Below are 17,670 nucleotides of genomic sequence, written 5' to 3'. Positions count from 1 at the left end.
AGTGGTTATCAGAAAAGTAAGGGCGATCCGCAAATTCGTAAAACGCTTCAGTACTTGTAGCATTGCATGTAGCCAAATTTAACCTGAAGATTTTAAAAAACGACGAATCGTAAGGCGCAGTGGAAGCGGGGCATCTGAAAAAAACAAATATTCAAAATTTGTTAATTTGAATCCAGTTTTTTATAAATACTGATATTATCATCAAAACTTACCGGCAATGTTGAACTAAACGCGATTTTTCCACCACAAATTTATGCTAAAGCACATACATTTTAATAGCAGCACATTGCTTCGAAGAAAACTTCAGAGAGGAAATATGGCGACACACCAAGCGTCACGAAGGACTTTCATAAACTGAGACCTCGGTACATAAATTACCGTAAGCCCAGTAGAACTTATTATTTTTACTGAGTTCTCGGTAAAATTACTTGTCACAATCGAAAGTTTCAACCAAACCGAGTTGTTCAGTAGTTTACATTACTGAGGTCCAGTATTTTGATTTAAAGTGCTGAGACAACGGTATAAACTATTACTGAAATCGGTAAATGCTGAACATTTTACTGACCTTCCGGTATAAATTAACTATTACTGGATAAAATCGGTAAAAATCTCTACCGAGATGGAATTTGGGATTTAAGTGTGTAGGTATTAGATTCGTTCAATTGATCTTGGTCGATTTTCTTCATTAATGACTCTACATTTCAACTGAAATTTGGTCAGACTTTCAATTTAGTGTTCCATTAGCATTTCTATAATTCATAGATAGGGAAAGAAGCCTTAACCCTCTATGTACCACGCGCCTCCACGGACTTTCCATACCAGAACGCTATTTAGCCGACACGTGATGTCTCGCTTCCTAATAGCTACCAGCTAAAAGGAGTTTTGCTTTCATGAGTTTTCCAGGAATCGAAAATTACAACTATTTTAAAATGTGATTTCATATTGCCAATATTAGGTATTTAGCTTTTCTACAATCAATTTTGGGATGGTAGGTATGTTACTTGAAGTAAAAATACTCATGAAAATCGTTACAACCAAAAGACTAAAGCAGTATCTACTTAGAAAGGGCATGCAAATATTTTCAAAATTATTGAGATTTTCTGCAAAATCAGGATGGCTAGTTATGTTTCAACTGTAACTGAGGTATGAGATAATAATATTCATGAAAATGATGACAGTTGAACGTTTGTAGAAAGATTTGCTTAACTAAGGCATATTGTCCCCGTTCTCTTTGGCACCAGTTTTTATAGTTTGAGGATTTATCTTTGTAGTTTGTAGTAAATAATTTGTATGTTTTACTATGGAGCTCCACAATCCTTCTTAGGAATCCTTAAATTTGATTAGAAATCCTATGATTTTAATTGAATTTGAATATTATGTTGATACCCTCCGAAATCGTATATGAATTCTTTAGTATATGATCAGACTTTCAGCTAAGCTATCAAACCATTCACTGACTGTCACCGTAACATTACGTTAACAATCGTTAATCGGTCATAAGGTTAACGGTACCAAAAGTGGAGCTATTATATAGTAAATCCCAAAAATAAAGCACTTTTAGAAATCTAGAACTAAACTAAATTTACATCTACTTCCACTAAGATTGTGGCTATCCTATCAGCAATTTTTTTTGCTGAATGTTTGCAATAGTGTCAGTGTGTGTTTCCATTCTATCTTCCACTGTCCGGCAGTGCTTTTATGGAAGAAACATGTCTACATCTATTTATTGATATTTCATATCCAAAGATGGAAACATTTTTAGTCCTGTAGATAGAATGTGATAGCTCTACTGTGCATCCAAAGACCCTATAACAAGAAGCTACATACCACATCTTAATGTAATTTTCAGTACAGCAAGCCCCGTATAAGTACACCCAGATATCAAATGGATATATGCAATGTATTTACACTTCCGAGATCAAACATTTATACCAAGAATGAAAATCAAAGATATATATGTTTAATCCTAGAGCGTATGTAGTGCTTTTCAGTTTCATATATTACAATCATGGAACGGACTCACCAAAACTTGAACGAAACGACATTTCGCACTTTCGAAGATTCCATTTCAGATCTTATTCTTGAGAACATCTAAACACCAGACCCGTTTAAATTATATAGAATTCAGTATATGTGTCTATCCTGTGATCCAGCTGCAATTTTCCAGAATTCAGTAGAAAATATCCTCGAACATATAGGAAATTCGCCAAAATCTATTTCATCTTGAGTGAAACCTTTTCGGGAATGTCGGTTTATTTACAAAAATATGTTTTCTGTGAAAATGAAAATTTGACTAAAAATTACAAAAATAGCAACATAGGTATTTATTTTTAAGTTAATTATACATCCAAACATTTGATTTGGATGCCAATATCAATTGCAAACAGATGTTCTAGAAGTGTTGAATTTGCTTTTTCCAATTCTTAGCTAAATAGTATGGCTTTAGACTAGTAAAACAAACATTCATTTTAAAAACAGAAATTTAATAAATCCTAATGATCTCACGTTAGCATGCTATTTCGACTTCAGGCTATTCATATCATTACCCATTTCAATTAGAAGGTTTTTGATAACCTCTTTTTCCTCTCAAAACTCGAATCTTTGCAATAGTGTCAGTCTCGGGAAAATCTACAAAAAAAAAAAAATGCTGGGAAATCGAAGAAAAAAAGTGATAAAGTATGACACAGTCAATTTTCTTCCGTGAAGTCCACCTTAAAAATATTCAACTTCAAAAAGCTTCTTCGGTGTAATGTTTGACAAATATCGCATGCTTATTCAAAACATAGTTAGGCTACTTAGTCCATCGACTCATTCATTCGACTGTCACTAATAATGCCTACTATGTGAATAAGGAACATAATTAGCCTCGTCTATACTAACGTATACCGCCAAAAGTGTCTCACCATTGGAAATCGCGAAATAGAAGTGAGTTATCATTTCTCTGAGAAGCGAAAAGTTAGAAGTTAGATGGGAAACGTGAGAAGAAGCAAAATTCCTTTTCCTTCTGGGATTTTAATAGAAAACGAAAAGCTGGTAATGGCCGTCTCGGTCAGCTTCGGTGAAACTACTTCTCACTCATATAAGGAAGCTGTCGTATCTTTTGAATGGGATACGGAAATTTTTGAGTGCCTTATCACAACGGTCTTACACAATCACCATGGCTTGGGTCCCTTCTCATTGGTCGATCCCGGGAAATGAGAAAGCTGACTCTTTGGCTAAGGTGGGCGCTGTGGAAGGTGATATTTACGATCGGAAAATCACCTTCGATGAATTTTTCACATTAGTTCGTCAAGAAACCTTGAACAGCTGGCAACATAAATGGACAAATGGGGAGTTGGGTAGATGGCTGTATTCAATTCGCCCGCAGGTGTCGAAGTGTCCATGGTTCAAAAAATTGAATATGGGACGAGACTTCATTCGAAGCATGTGTCGTCTAAAGTCCAATCACTACACTTTAAATGCACATTTTTTCAGAGAGGGGGTCTCGGAAGGAAATCTCTGTGTTTGCGGCGAGGATTAACAGGACATCGATCATGTCGTGTGGGCGTGCGAGGAGCATCGTGGCCCCAGATCTGCGCTAACTGAACATCTCCGGGTCCGAGAAAAACAGCCAAAGCCTATTAGGGAAGTGTTGTCGGGCCTTGATCTCGAGTACATGTCCCTGGTCCACCAATTTTTGAATGTTGCTGATTTAAGACTGTAATCATTGTCTGCTTGGCTGTCGTACCCCATTAAGAATGTCTTCCTCTTGTTGTACATTTCAATGTCTGTCGTCAATCCCTTCCGTATGTCTTCCTCTCGTCGCTGTCTCCCAAAAAAGTTTGTTTGTCCCGTTACAGATGTAAAAATGCGAGGAATGTCAACTTAGTGAACATCAGCATCATAATTACTTAAGCACCCTAAAATCCTTTCCTTTCCTACAGTATTATTGTATTCCCTAACCTCGACTAAACCGCGAGTCTTTCGGTTCCCCAAAACTAACACTATGTATTAGAATCGAGAAATTTATTGTTAAACTTGATTTCGGCTTCGTAACGCTTCACGGCAAATGAGCCTACCAAATAAACGAAAGATTAAAAAAAAGTAAGGAAGCTGCCGAACTATTTGCGGAATACTTTGGAAGCGTGTTGAGCAATTCATCACCTGGTCAACAAAGGAACTCATTCGAACAAATACCTTCTTTCGACATTAGTCTACCGCGCCCACAGTTTACTCCAGACGATGTTCAGGAAACACTAAAAGGATCAAGATGCAACGAAAGGACCAGGAACTGATAACCTTCCTCCTGTTCTTGTCTTGTCTTAGCACATGTACATCCAGTATGAACTGAACCTTCCTCCTGTACTTCTGAAAAACTGTGCAGCCTCGCTTGCTGTTCCCATCGCTGCTATCTTCAATCGCTCGCTGCAAGAAAGGACTTTTCCTACCGTATGGAAATTGGCATCACTGATGCCAATCTATAAATCCGGAAGTCGTCGCATTGTTGCTAACTACAGTGATCGTTCGCTAATAGGCCTTTTCACGAGACGTTTGAAAACAGCTGATTTTACCGTCAAATGACAGTTCTTCTATGAAAGTGGCAGCTTCGGATTTGAACAGTTTGCTCAGCGGTTGTAAACAAGTGCAGTCCCGGCAGTGTCACATTAAAAGGCCTATTGGGGCACGACCTCACCCCAACTAGCGAATGCCGTTCGCTAATTGGGGCGTTTTGACAAGCGTCAATGTTGTTTACTTTTTGCGTTGAACAAAGGAAAATTTTACGCGCCAGAAAATATCGATCCCGTCAAACACGGAAACAAAACGTCATCGCATTTTTGACATCACATTCTGACGTTTGACTGCTTTTTAATTGGGTTTCGCCCCAATTAGCGAACCCCCAACTAAAAAACGCCCCAACTAGAAAAACCTCAATTAGCGAACGTTCACTGTATCTGGGTATATCCATTATTTGTGCCCTCAGCAAGGTATTCGAGAAGATGATCCATACTAGGCTGTATAGAGCTGCCGCACTGATTATTGCTGCCTCTAAACATGGATTTATGAAGAATCGCTCTACGACATCCAACCTCATGTGTTATGTGGCAACAATTTCACGCGAATTGGAGTTAAGGCGACAAGTTGATTCGGTTTACGTGGACTTTGCTAAAGCGTTTGATATGGTACCGCACAATCTAATCATTACAAAAATGAATCACTTGGGATTTCCTGCATGGATTTTAAATTGGCTTTCTTCGTACCTTTCCAATCGCTGCGCTTTTGTGAAGTTGTATTCTGAGCACTCCAAGAAATTCGTCATTCCATCTGGTGTACCACAAGGCAGCGTGCTTGGTCCTCTTCTCTTCATCATCTATGTGAATGACCTCGCCGGTCTGCTATCGTCGTTCAAATTGTCTTAAGACACTGTTTTGTGCGCTCGTACGTAGTATCTTAGAATATGCTACCCCGGTATGGTCCCCCTTTTATGTCACGCACTCCTTAAGAATTGAACGCATTCAAAAACATTTCATTAGATTTGCCTTGCGACAATTACCATGGAATGACCCAGTACACCTCCCAGGGTATCCTGACCGATGCAAATTGATCGATCTCGAAACCTTTTCTGCCAGGCGTTTTAAACTACAAAGGCTTTTCTTATTTGACCTTATCGTAGGTAATGTTGACTGTCCAGACCTTTTAAGTATTATCCCATGGAATGTTCCTCCTCGTAGATTCCGAAATTCCCCGCTGTTAGCTATCCCGTTTCATAGAACGAATTTCGGTTGCAATAATAGTTTTAACATGTGCTTGCGTTCTTTTAATTATGTTTGTGACGAATTCGATTTCTCTATGTCCAAAAAAATGTTTAGTGCGAGAATTAGTGATTAAGTTAGGAATTAAGCAATCTGTACGACAAAGTCGAAGATGGTGAACAAATACAAGTTAGAAATGAGGAGTGAGGAATGCGAAGTAATAAGTGAGAAGCGAGTAATGGAAAGTGAGAAGTGAAAAGTGAGAAGTGAAAAAGTTAGAAGTGAAAAGATAGAAGTGAGAAATGAGAAGTCAGAAATGTAAAAAGTTATAGTGAGAAGTGAAAAATGAGAAATAAATAGAGAGAAGTGAGAGTTGAGATGTGCGAAGTGAGAAATGAGAAATGAATAGAGAAATGAGAAGTGAAAAGTTAAAAAAGAGAAGTGAGAAATGTGAAGTGTGAAGTGAAAAGTGAGAAATGAGAAATGAGAAGTGAGATGTGCGAAGTGAGAAATGAATAGTGAGAAGTAAAATGTGAGAAGTGAGTAGTGGGAAGAGAGAGGTGAGAAGCGAGATTTGGTAAGAGAGAAGTAAGAAGTAAGTAGTGAGAAGTGTGTTGTGAGAAGGCAGTAGTATGAAGTGAGAAGTGAGGCCAGGAGAACGAGAAATAAGAAGCGAGATGTTTTCTCTTACCTCTTCCTTTTTCTTCTCCCTTCTTCTGTTTGTCTTATATCCCTCCACTCACTTATTAGTACTCAACACTCTCTTCTCATTTCTCACTTTCCCTACTCTCATGTTACTGCACACATCTTACTACTAAAAACTTCCGTTCACTTCCGTTCTTCAGTACTGACTTCTCACTACTCTGTACTTATTTCGAACATCTTATTTCTCTGTTCTCGCTGTTCACTATTAACTTCGAACATCTCACTTTTTCTTTTCACTTAATAAGGAAATAAATTTTAACTACTTACTCGGCCAAACGGCAAAGGTAGAGTTTATTGCAATTGGTTCTCCTTTGTGAGGATCATTAAATTCCTTTGATACTAGATACTTGATGGGCTACAGCTCTCCGATGAACCTACGCCGATTGGAGTATCCTTCTCCACTGGGCTCGATCCTGAGCCAATCGTTTTCAGTCGCCCTGAACATTGAGCGCCCTCAGGTCCTCTTCAACTGCAAAAAGCCGTCGTGTACGCGGCCTTCCACGAAGCCTGCGGCCTCTTCCGGGTTATCTACTAAATATTATCTTTGCTTGACGTTTTTCCGGCATACGAACAACGTGAAAAGCCCACCGTAGTCTGCCGTGTGGTATGAGCTTAAGGTCACTCCTGACGGAATCCAAGTTTGAGTTGCTCGCGTTTTCGGGGGCACACCACTCGATACGGAAGCAACGCACAACTGTCATTTTTATTTTTTCACGCATGCTGTGACACAGCAAAGCTAAATCAACAAAAATGACAGTTGTGCGCCGCCTCCGTATCGAGTGGTGAGCTCCCGAAAACGCGAGCACTTTGAAACTTGGATTCCGTCAGGAGTGGCCTTAATAATAGCTAGCCCTTTATACACCTGGTATAATTCGTGATTAATGCGACGCCGCCAGATATCGTTCTCCTGTTTACCGCCGAGTATTGTCCGCAGCACATTACGCTCAAACACTCCGAAAGCTCTCCGATCAGCCTCCTTTAACGTCCATGTTTCATGGCCGTATAAAGCCACCGGAAGAATCAGAGTAGTATACAGCGCGAGTTTTGTTTTCGTTTGCAGACTACGGGACTTAAGCTGGTTACGAAGTCCGTAATAAGCCCTATTTGCAGCTGCGATACGCCTTTTCACCTCGCGGGTAACATCATTATCGCACGTCACTAATGTTCCAAGATTTCTTTGACGCAACTACAAATAAGCGCCAAAGAAAAATATATCTCCAGTAAAAAGCTACGTTGATATTTTCGAATATTGGATGCTATGATAGGTTGGAGGTTGGAGGAAGATGTTGCACAGCGTTCTCCTACACAGTACAGAGAGTTGGAAGAAATTTCAGTCCACATCGCCTAGGTATATCTTGCCGTGGGAAGAAGACCAAGGCGACGAGCAGAAATCCAATCTGATGTTCTCTGTTCCTTAATTTATAGGCAGCCAGGCAAACGCGTCGATTTTTAGAAGGCATTCCCAAGTAACATTTCAAGATTTATTAGATGCAAGATTAGTTGCTTATAAAACTAAGAACTCCACCAAAACTTCTTCACAAACTCTTTAAGACAACCTTCTGGCTCGCTCGCCTCGCAGCTTAATGTTCATTAAGCACTTCCACAGTTTAACTGCGAGGTTTCTTAGCCAAGTTACCATTTTTGCATTCGTATATCATAAGGCTTATACAATGATACTTTCATGTCCAGGGAAGTCGAGACAATTTCCAATCCGAAAATTGCCTACACCGGCACCGGGAATTGAACCCAGCACCCTCAGCATAGTCTTGCTTTGTAGCCGCGCGTCTTACTGCACGGCTAAGGAGGGCCCCTAGAGGCATGAGCTAATAACTGGTGAAGAGTTTTCATTTATTCCATCTATTGGAAAATTTTCATTAAAATTTTTGTTAAGCGTTGTTTTCATGCCATTCTGAAAAAGATGGTCGGTTGTCGGCACCCCCAAAAACTCACTCAAAATTAAAAAATATGAATTGAGGTTGTTATGGTTGAAAATATCGAGATTTATTTAGGCAATAGTAATGAAATTTATTGCATTTAACTACATTATACACAGTTCATCAATATTTTTAAAATTGTTGTTGCTTACAACTTATTTATAGTCTGAAATTAGGCAATAAACTGATGATTTGCCTTGATATTTCACCGTTTCCACCAGGGTGCCGACAACCGAAATAAGTAACCTTTTAAAAAAGTGAAAATGATACTTTAACTACGACCGCTACGGTGGCATTCAATATTGAATCACAATGCGGTCGGGTCTGAGCTTGACGACCTACTGGCAAATAGCTTACACAACCTCACTTGATCAGTACAGTTGCTGATGAAGAATGTGTATAGCCGCCAGACATTCTAAATACTCACGCTCCTCTAATGTAAAAGTGTGCTATACACATGTGGAAGTGCTGGCTTGAGAAATGGATTGCGAGTGATTTGACTATGCGTCCAATTTGGGAATCTCGAGCTCGTTCAGTAGCCGCTAGGTCACGAAGGCCGACGGAGGTCCTTCGTAGCTTAGTTGGTTAAAACACCAGTCTAGCGTACTGTAGGGTCATGGGTTCGAGTCCCATCGAAGGGAAAGTGGTTACCTCCAATACATTTTCCAAATCAATATCTTCCACATAATGTACATATTCACATATGAGTTTTAACAACATTGTAAATACACAAAATAGAGTAAATCTGTTTTGTGAATACGTAATGCACCTATCCGATCGTTCTACTTCGATTTATAACACTTGGCCAATGACCAAAAAAACTTAGGAGTGAGTTTTCACTTGCTAAAAAAATGTTTTCTCTGTAAAATGAAACAAAGGTTTCTAAGTGCTTCGGAAATGAGCATAACAAGATCGTGCTTATATAGAACCCGTATGACATATGTCAAAATGACAATATCTATTTTCTGTCAAAAGTTACGACAGGGTGCCGACAATCGACCAGTACCGGCAATCAACCACCTTCCCCTATATATGAAACAAATAACCTATAAATGAAACGCAATAAAACTTATTGTGAATATTGCGTTTGTAGAAGCTTAAAACGCGCTTTGAAATTATAGAGTATTTACATTAAAATTTTTAAATTTCATAATTCTCTTAACTTCTCATTTCAAACAGTATGGAATGAAGTACCCATGATTTCGTAAAAATACTCCAGAAATAACTGAATTCCCCCAATAAATCATCTATTTGATCGTAATTGATATATTTTTTTAATTTCGTCTTTTGAAGCTCATCACTTTACCAATATGGCTACAGTCATAATTGTCAATAATTCTATTGGGGTAATTTATTACCGTTTTAAACCTGTACTAAAATCTTATCTGGATTACACTTCTCTGAGCCAGGAAACACTTTTTCCCTTACGGGCAGCGATGCCAGATCTATGGAAATGAAAGTTCTCGGTGGATCTACGAAATGGAATTTGTGTTTTCCACGATATACGGAATTCATACAATTCGTACCGTCGTCGGGGGTGACAATGGGTCAAATGGGGGTGAGAATGGGTCACTGTTTCAACCACTTAGAATGCTTGTAGAATAGATTGAATGTATCTGAGGGCAAGAAGACTAAAGTATACAGGGGTTAGACAAAAAGGTTGAGATAGGCAAAATTTTGCCGAAGTTCAAGTCAGCATAACTTTGCGTAGAATGATCCGATTTTGATAAAATTGAGACCATCGAGCGCGGGAACTCTTCTAGTATACTATCCCCATGCAAAACCTGAGATTGGTCCTCGGCCACCGTAGATGTTCTGGGTTTTCCGAGGGGACGTTCAAGATGCATTTTTTCCACTGCTTGTCATTTTAAATGACGTTTACTTCCATCATGTTTTATGCTTTGTCCAAAAACTAGAACTAATATGCCGCCCAATGGTGGCTGTAGATCGAGAATCCATCAAAACTACGCAGAGATATGGCCCTTTTTGTAAAAAAGGTCCCGGGAACATGAAGAAATGATAACAGATCGGAATAATGCAAATATGAGTATCTAACTTCATGGCTTTGCGAGACGATGATTACAGAAACATTTCCAAAATGATAGTGTCCACTGCCACCCTTATAGCAGGCTCCAAGGGCCTTCCAGGAAGAGCCGGTTTAGGCACCACCAGGAACCATGCATTTATGGGTGTCAAAATTCATGTTTTCTCAAGACGATGAATATAGGATCCTTATTAAAGATATATTTTAGGACTGTAAGACTCTCTGGCCAATTTGTAACAGGTTCCAGATGTTCTGCGAAAGTGATATTTATTCAGGGTGTATGGCTAATAACGTACCGTTTTCACGAAAATGGCCATATCTCTGCGTATACCTAATGGATTTTGGATCTGCAGCCAGCTTTGGTCAGCATATTAGTTCTAGTTTCTGGGGAAAGCATAAATTAAGATGTCAGTAAACGTCACATAAACAAGCAGACAAGCAGAAGAAAAAATGCATTTTTAACATACTCTCGGAAAACCCGGAACATCTCCGGTGGCCAAGGACCTATCTCAGATTTTGGGGATAGTATACTAGAAGAGTTTCCGCGTCCGATGATCCCGATTTCATCGAAATCGGATTTTTCTACGCAAAGTTATGCTGATTTGAACTTCGACAAAATTTTGCCTATCTCAACCTTTTTGTCTAACCCCTGTAAGAGACCGGTGCGGTGTACCAGATATATTTAATACTATTTAGGAAAAGGGGCTCATATGCTAAACAATTTGCAGAATGAATCTAAAATATATGTTTCTCAAAAATTTAATAGTACTCACCGATGCAGAACTCCACGTGATGCAGCGGCAGCTCCTTATACTGATTCCGGATGAAGAAAATATTCTCCAGTATGTAGGACAGCCTTAGCAGAAAAATGCTATCCACGTCCATCAAATTGTAGTTATCATACGACGCGAACAGCTCCCGTACGTTATCCACAATTTCCCGAATCCGATGAATATTCTGCACGCGATCCTTCCGCTGCTTACCGCTACCACTGTTGATCAACCAATAGTCATGGTTGATCAGGATCTCGTTCAGGTACGCCTCCATGTGCTCCTTCAGCGGGACATTCTTCAGCTTCAGTTCGGCGTACGCCTTGGCGATGATCAGAATCTCATCCTCATACTTGAGCCGCTTGATGGAGATGAGAAACTCGAACAGCTGCAGATTGCCGCGCCGAATCAGGAGATAGTAAGCCAAATGGTTGTCGATGCGTTCGGTTTCGCGCAGAATCATATGCTTGGCCAGTTCGTCCAACTTCTTCTCCAGCGCCAGCTCCGAAGCCGTGAGATACTTCTTGTTGAGGGCATTGCAGTCGACTCCACGCGAAATCAGCAGATCGATCAGTTCAATTCGATTACGCTGGGCGAAGATGGACCGGTGCAGGGCGGTGTTGAAGAACTTGTCGTCCCGCTCGTTGACATCGGCACCGCTGCTGTCCAGCAGGGCGGTTACCTTCTCTAGGTCACCATTCTGGACGGCTTCAAACAGCATGCTGTGCTGAGGACACGAGATCCGCTTAGGGTATTGTGCGGAGCTGTTTCATTCCGATTGTTCGGAGGAATTTTACGTTGAAATGGTGGTCGAAAAGTGTTTTGCACAATCGAACGAATTGTTCGTGTTTCAGTCGATTCAATGTCATTTTAAGGAGTTGTTTGTGTGTTTTTAATAACCATTCAGTTATTCACTTAATGATAGAATGTTACTTTTTATTTTACCAGTTGATTACTTAAAATGTTTAAAAGGAATTAGTTGTAAAAAGATCAGATAGGTAGATGTAGATTTTATTGTCGGCACGTGTATATATAAAATAAGATTTATTGTAGAGAATGTTAGAACATTTTTAGTGATACAAATTCATCTTTTTCTAAAAGTGTAATTAAGTAGAACCTGCGAAATTGCGTTAAGTTCCAAATAACGAATGATGAATAGGCTGACTGATATTGATTAGATACTAGCAGGGTTCGTAATGCTCACTCAATCTCAGGAGCACATGATTTTCCCTCATGAAAGTTTTCGGGGAGAAATCGCTTTTCGGGAAAGAAAAACAACCTGGAGAGTGATAACAATTTTTCGCTCACTTCGATTGCCGCTAAACGTTGGTTTGCTCTTTTTCTTTCATATTCGAGTCTTTTCGTGGCATCATAAATGTAAATGGCAGTAGCTTATGTGGAACAAATAACTTAACGCTTTCATACCGATAGCGTGGTGGTGTGGCTAAAGTAAGCGCATCCTCACAGCTATTGTTGTTACTATTCTGGGTTCGAATCCCAGCGCGGCCAAACAATTTTGTAATTGTTCTGCGATAATTCTCGCGAAAAGTGAGTGAGAGGTAAACGTAATTAAACGAAAAAGGATTTTCGTCTAATAAGCAAGGTTTTCGTTTATCTTCCAATGCTAATTCTAGAGAAAAGATTGATGGGTGAAAGATGATCCTCAACACAAACAACGAAACAAAATTTTCCCTTGGCCCGAAAAACGCTTGCTTTGGTCTCATTGAAATGAAAAGTCCAAACCCTGAATACTAGACATTGTTCTGCATAGTAGACGAAAATGCGTGTTGTGATTTGCGCTTGCGAAATTCCAATACGAATTTGAATTTTCGGTTTTTCACGATTTACCATATATTTTTCAAGAAATACCAAATATGAAATATCATATAAACCCGTCGGAAACATTAACGAAAGCATCTACTGACGGAATGACGAAAATCCATCCAGCTGTTTTAGAGTTATGATGATACGAACACAGACCAACTCATTTTTATATATAACTAGTTGACACGACATACGTTGTTCTGCAACGTAGGCGAGAATGTGCGTTGTGAACTGCCTATGCGAAGTTCCCATACGAATCTTATTTTCAGTTTTTCACGATTTACTCAGCTTTACTCGTGATCTCTGCATGAAGTCATATCATATAAACCCGTCAGAAACTATAACAAACATATCTGCTGAAGGAATGAAGAAAATCTATCCAGCGAACACAACCATTTCATTTTTATTATATAGAAGATAGAGATGAAGATAGATACCGTGTTGACTCGACTCGTACCGACGATCAAGATCCTATAGAGAAAATTGCACGAATAGAGCCGAAATCGCCATTTAAAAGCGTGTTTTCGGAATATGATTCATGTTCGGAATTTGAGTGTTTCTTAAAAAGTTTGATCAAATCTGGCAAACCGAGAAATTACGAAAACTGGATACATTGAACATTTGTTATTCTTTGTTTAGAGCATGTTACATCACGGGTAAGCATATTTGAATTAGTATAGCAAAAAGTGTCTGTATTGTTTTTAGAAATAGAACAATTTCATTGAAACAATATTTGCTGGCCATAGTTACGATTGTCTTTTTTCATTTGTTCAGTAGATCACTTTATGGTTTGAAGTATCGGAGAAACTAATTCACATGTTAGGAGAGTTTTTTTTTTGTTTTTAACATTCCATTTATGTGTAGGATAACGGGAGGTAATGTTAGTGGATGTCCTTTGTAGCTAGGTTGGTTAAAGCACAAGTCTTCCATATAGTCGTGAGTTCGAGTCCCAAAGAAGGAAAGCAGTTACTCCATAATTTTTTTTTTCCAATAAATCTTTCACAAACTGTGCAGACAGGGCCCTCCTTAGCCGTGCGGTAAGACGCGCGATAGAGATGAAGATAGCGTTGGGTGAGACCTGACTCGAGAGCTCCTCGGCGAGAGGTGGCAGGCCCAATAAACCGTCTGTAAAACCAACCCATACGAAGTGGGGCATCCTCCGCGTGCATCGTACAACTCCAGCGTACATTGGCACCTCAAACAAAAAGTCCAATGCGTTTCGGGTTAGCTGACTCTTCGGCCAGGTACTGATTATTATTCAATCTTTTCATGTCTGTGTACGTCAAATCATTGGACTTTACGGCAGCTGATTTGTTGTTATGTTTGAACTGCATTCAACGCACACTATGAGTGATTTGTTCTATGCGGGGATTTCCTTCTGAGCGTTATTTCCGCGAAGCTATCCAAATTTTTCTTTTTCTCCGTAATATCTGAGCGTTGGAAATGCTTCAACGGTAATATGACAATATTGGAAGCAACAGGCCGACTACTAGATGAAGTCTCCTAACTCAAACAACGACGACGGAATTCTTTTTTGGTATTATGGTATTTGATATGGATCATGTTTTTCGATAGGGTGAACCTTCAATTTGCCCGCGAATAGATGCTGAGCGTAAGGACATGCTGCTTGTCAGTGGCATGGATACAACGCTGGACAACCTTATTGAGAGGATATGCCAGGACGAGGAAATTTGGAATGCGGTAAACACGGCAGTTCAGCAGATTATGTTGAAGCTGCGGCGATGGTGGCGTCTTGAACAAAACCAACCAACAGCTGCAGTAGAGACTATTGTGATGCTGTGAACATCATGCTCAGCCCGACATCAAACATGTCGCGGGTAGGCTGCGGGGACTAGTGTAAATACAGAGGTCATTACCGTTCATGCGCGATGGTTGTTGCCGTGGTGCTCGTCTCCAAAACGCGAGTTTGTGAAAAAGACGATTAGGACTCTTATAAGGCTTGCGATCGACGGGTGGTGTGGTTACCACCCAGAAGTCAATGTTGTGTGTTTTTAATGCCGTGTACGTTAGCATAAGCGTGAGCGTTCTCGATAGTCCCCCTGATGTATTGCCTAATTCCGGGCCGGGGGGATACACAAAATACCGTTTAGGCGTTTAGCCAAACTATAGTACAAGATCGGGATTCGAATTGATACGCATCAGAAGACTTTGTAAATCCATTATTCCGGGTATTGAACATCCGAGAGTGCAAGATTGTATGCGTTCGTATTAGGACGCAGAAAAGTCGCGAGATCCGGGTTTGTGCGGTCGGTGAGTGATTAAAGAGTGCGTGCTCGTGTTTTCGCGAAGCACGCAGAACGATCGCGCGATAATCCTAATTTATTTTGTTCTGCTTAGTGCGTCCGGTAAATAGATTAAGTAGTACGCGTTTGTATTTCGGGAAGTGCGCAGAGCGATCGCGCGAACATTCGAAATTATTTCTTCTGCTTGCTGAGGCCGGTAAATTAATAAAAACTAGTGCGCGTTTGGTAGTGTTTTAGGTTATACTGCGGTGAGTGAGTGAGTAGAATATTTTCAATGCGCTTAATTATATCCCATCCCATAGATCGTATCACTTACTAAAGTGTATCCATATAAAATATCCTTTGTAACTAACACAATATCCTCTCCCAAAACAAACGTGGAGATGCAGAGGGTATATCCAAGTAACATTTCAAGATTATTTTTTATTTCGCCCTAGGAATGGTTTCGAATTATTATAATAAACAATAAAACCCACTACTACAGGACAACCTGATGACCACTATAAGAGTAAGATATCGCCAAACGGCCCTCTCTAGATTACCACTATGAACTTATTATAAGAGTATTCAGAAATCCGTTTGAAATCGCCCGCATAAAAATGGAATTTGGCTGTGGCAGCTGCCAAAAATGTCTCTTTAAAAAACAAACACATAAAAAACAACAAACAAACAAAACTTATAAAAAATAACAACAAAATACATTGTTGACAAAAATATGATAAGGATGACTACAAAATAATATTTTTTTTCATGTCTGTTTTTCAATGTACTTCCATGAAAAAAAGGTGCGCATTCGACTTCATGGTGAAAGCTAGTGTGAAAATAAAATTGAACAAGGCAATAAATTCAAAACGATTACATGATATGATATACGAATGCAAAAAAGGGAACTTGGCTTAAAAACCTCGCGGTTGAAAATTGTGGAAATTGTATAAAAAAAAGTAAACTCTTTGCAATGTAAATATTCTTATTGGGGCAAGGATGTTAACGATCATTTAGTAGTTTGTCAATAACACATTTCAGAAGCTGAATTTCAAAATTTGTTGGATGGTGGACTTCTAGTGCGAAGGTTTTTCTACAACTCTGCCTAATGATTCGTTGTTTGAATTCCACTAGTAACGGAGTTATAGCTATAGTTTCAGTAACTTAGACTAAGTGATAACAAAATTCCAATTATTTAGTTTAAGTTACTGCAACTAGCGATCTAACTCCGTTATTAGTTGAATTCTAATAACGAACCATTAAGCAAAGTTGTAGAAAAACCTTCGCATTAGAAGTCCACCATACAATATGATTTGAAATTCAGCTTTTGGAATGTGTTATTGACAAACTACTAAATGATCGAACGCAAATTACTGAATGATCGTTAACATCCTTATATTGGGATCATTCATTTGACCACATTACGACCAAAACTTGTGACTTTGATCGAGCTTTGAAAATATTACGCTTTTCGTCACAATCGTGGAGCTGCTGATAAGATCGTTTGACATTTGAAGCTTTTTCAGCAGATTTTTAAGAGGTTTATTGATTTTAATAAGATCGCCAATAAAACTGAACAACTAGACTAGTTATGGTGACCACTGTGGAAAATCCCCTTTAAGAATTAAATAAATCCAACAAGGATGGAAGTTGTTACTTGGGATACTCGGCATGTAGTGGCAACGAAAGCCGGACTTACAATCCTTTCCTTCCTATATGGCCGTAAGGACGTGTGGCTGGCACCGTTATTGACTGAACATATTAGAGTTTCTGACATTGTGTACATCGTGGCCCCAAGCCCCATATATTTGATTCTCTGTACAACTTTGCAAATTATAGTCAATCAAGGAGTAGCAACAACCTGGGACGGGACTTGCAAAGAGGAAAAAATGTAACTTCATCTGCTGCCAGTCAACTGCTGTCACGATCTGTCAGTTGCAGCCAGCAGCTTTTTCTTGTGCTATCTCAAATAAAATATTCCTCATGATTTTCGTTTTATGAAAACTTTTTCACTTTAACGATAGTGTTCCAAATCATCCGTTTAGTTAGTTAATAACCAGTTATGAACGTGTGTTTTGCTCCCGGTATAAAAATCCTTATGAAAATGAATTTACTAATTCGTGAATTGGATACACTTTTATTGTGCTCAGAGGAATCCATCCGGGGCTTATGTGAAACAGTCAAGGCCTGGGACGGGACTTGCAAAGAGGAAAAAATGTAACTTTATCTGCTGCCAGTCAACTGCTGTCATGAACTGTCATTGTCACCAATGCATTGGATGCGAATTAAGCGCTTATATGACCAAAAATAGTCTTATACTAGTCTAAACTCTCTTAAAAATGGTCTTATTCTATTCTTATAATAGATGAATGTATTATAATGATCTAGATTCAATATCCCCACAAACAATTTTAGCTG

The 17,670-nt window shown here is 39.3% G+C and overlaps 1 protein-coding gene across 1 annotated transcript in view; it reads right to left on the bottom strand.

The window, feature by feature from the left end:
* Positions 1 to 17,670, bottom strand: part of LOC134213481 (uncharacterized) — a 182,298-nt gene that overhangs the window by 105,078 nt on the left and 59,550 nt on the right. Inside the window, exon 2 of the mRNA XM_062692563.1 lies at positions 11,186 to 12,137. Coding sequence (XP_062548547.1) covers positions 11,186 to 11,903 — 718 coding nt within the window. The 5' untranslated portion in view covers positions 11,904 to 12,137. The remainder of the gene's footprint in view (positions 1 to 11,185; positions 12,138 to 17,670) is intronic.

This window comes from Armigeres subalbatus, chromosome 2 (assembly GCF_024139115.2).
Source record: "Armigeres subalbatus isolate Guangzhou_Male chromosome 2, GZ_Asu_2, whole genome shotgun sequence".
NCBI lineage: Eukaryota > Metazoa > Arthropoda > Insecta > Diptera > Culicidae > Armigeres > Armigeres subalbatus.
This window is presented reverse-complemented; position numbering and strand designations above follow the sequence as displayed.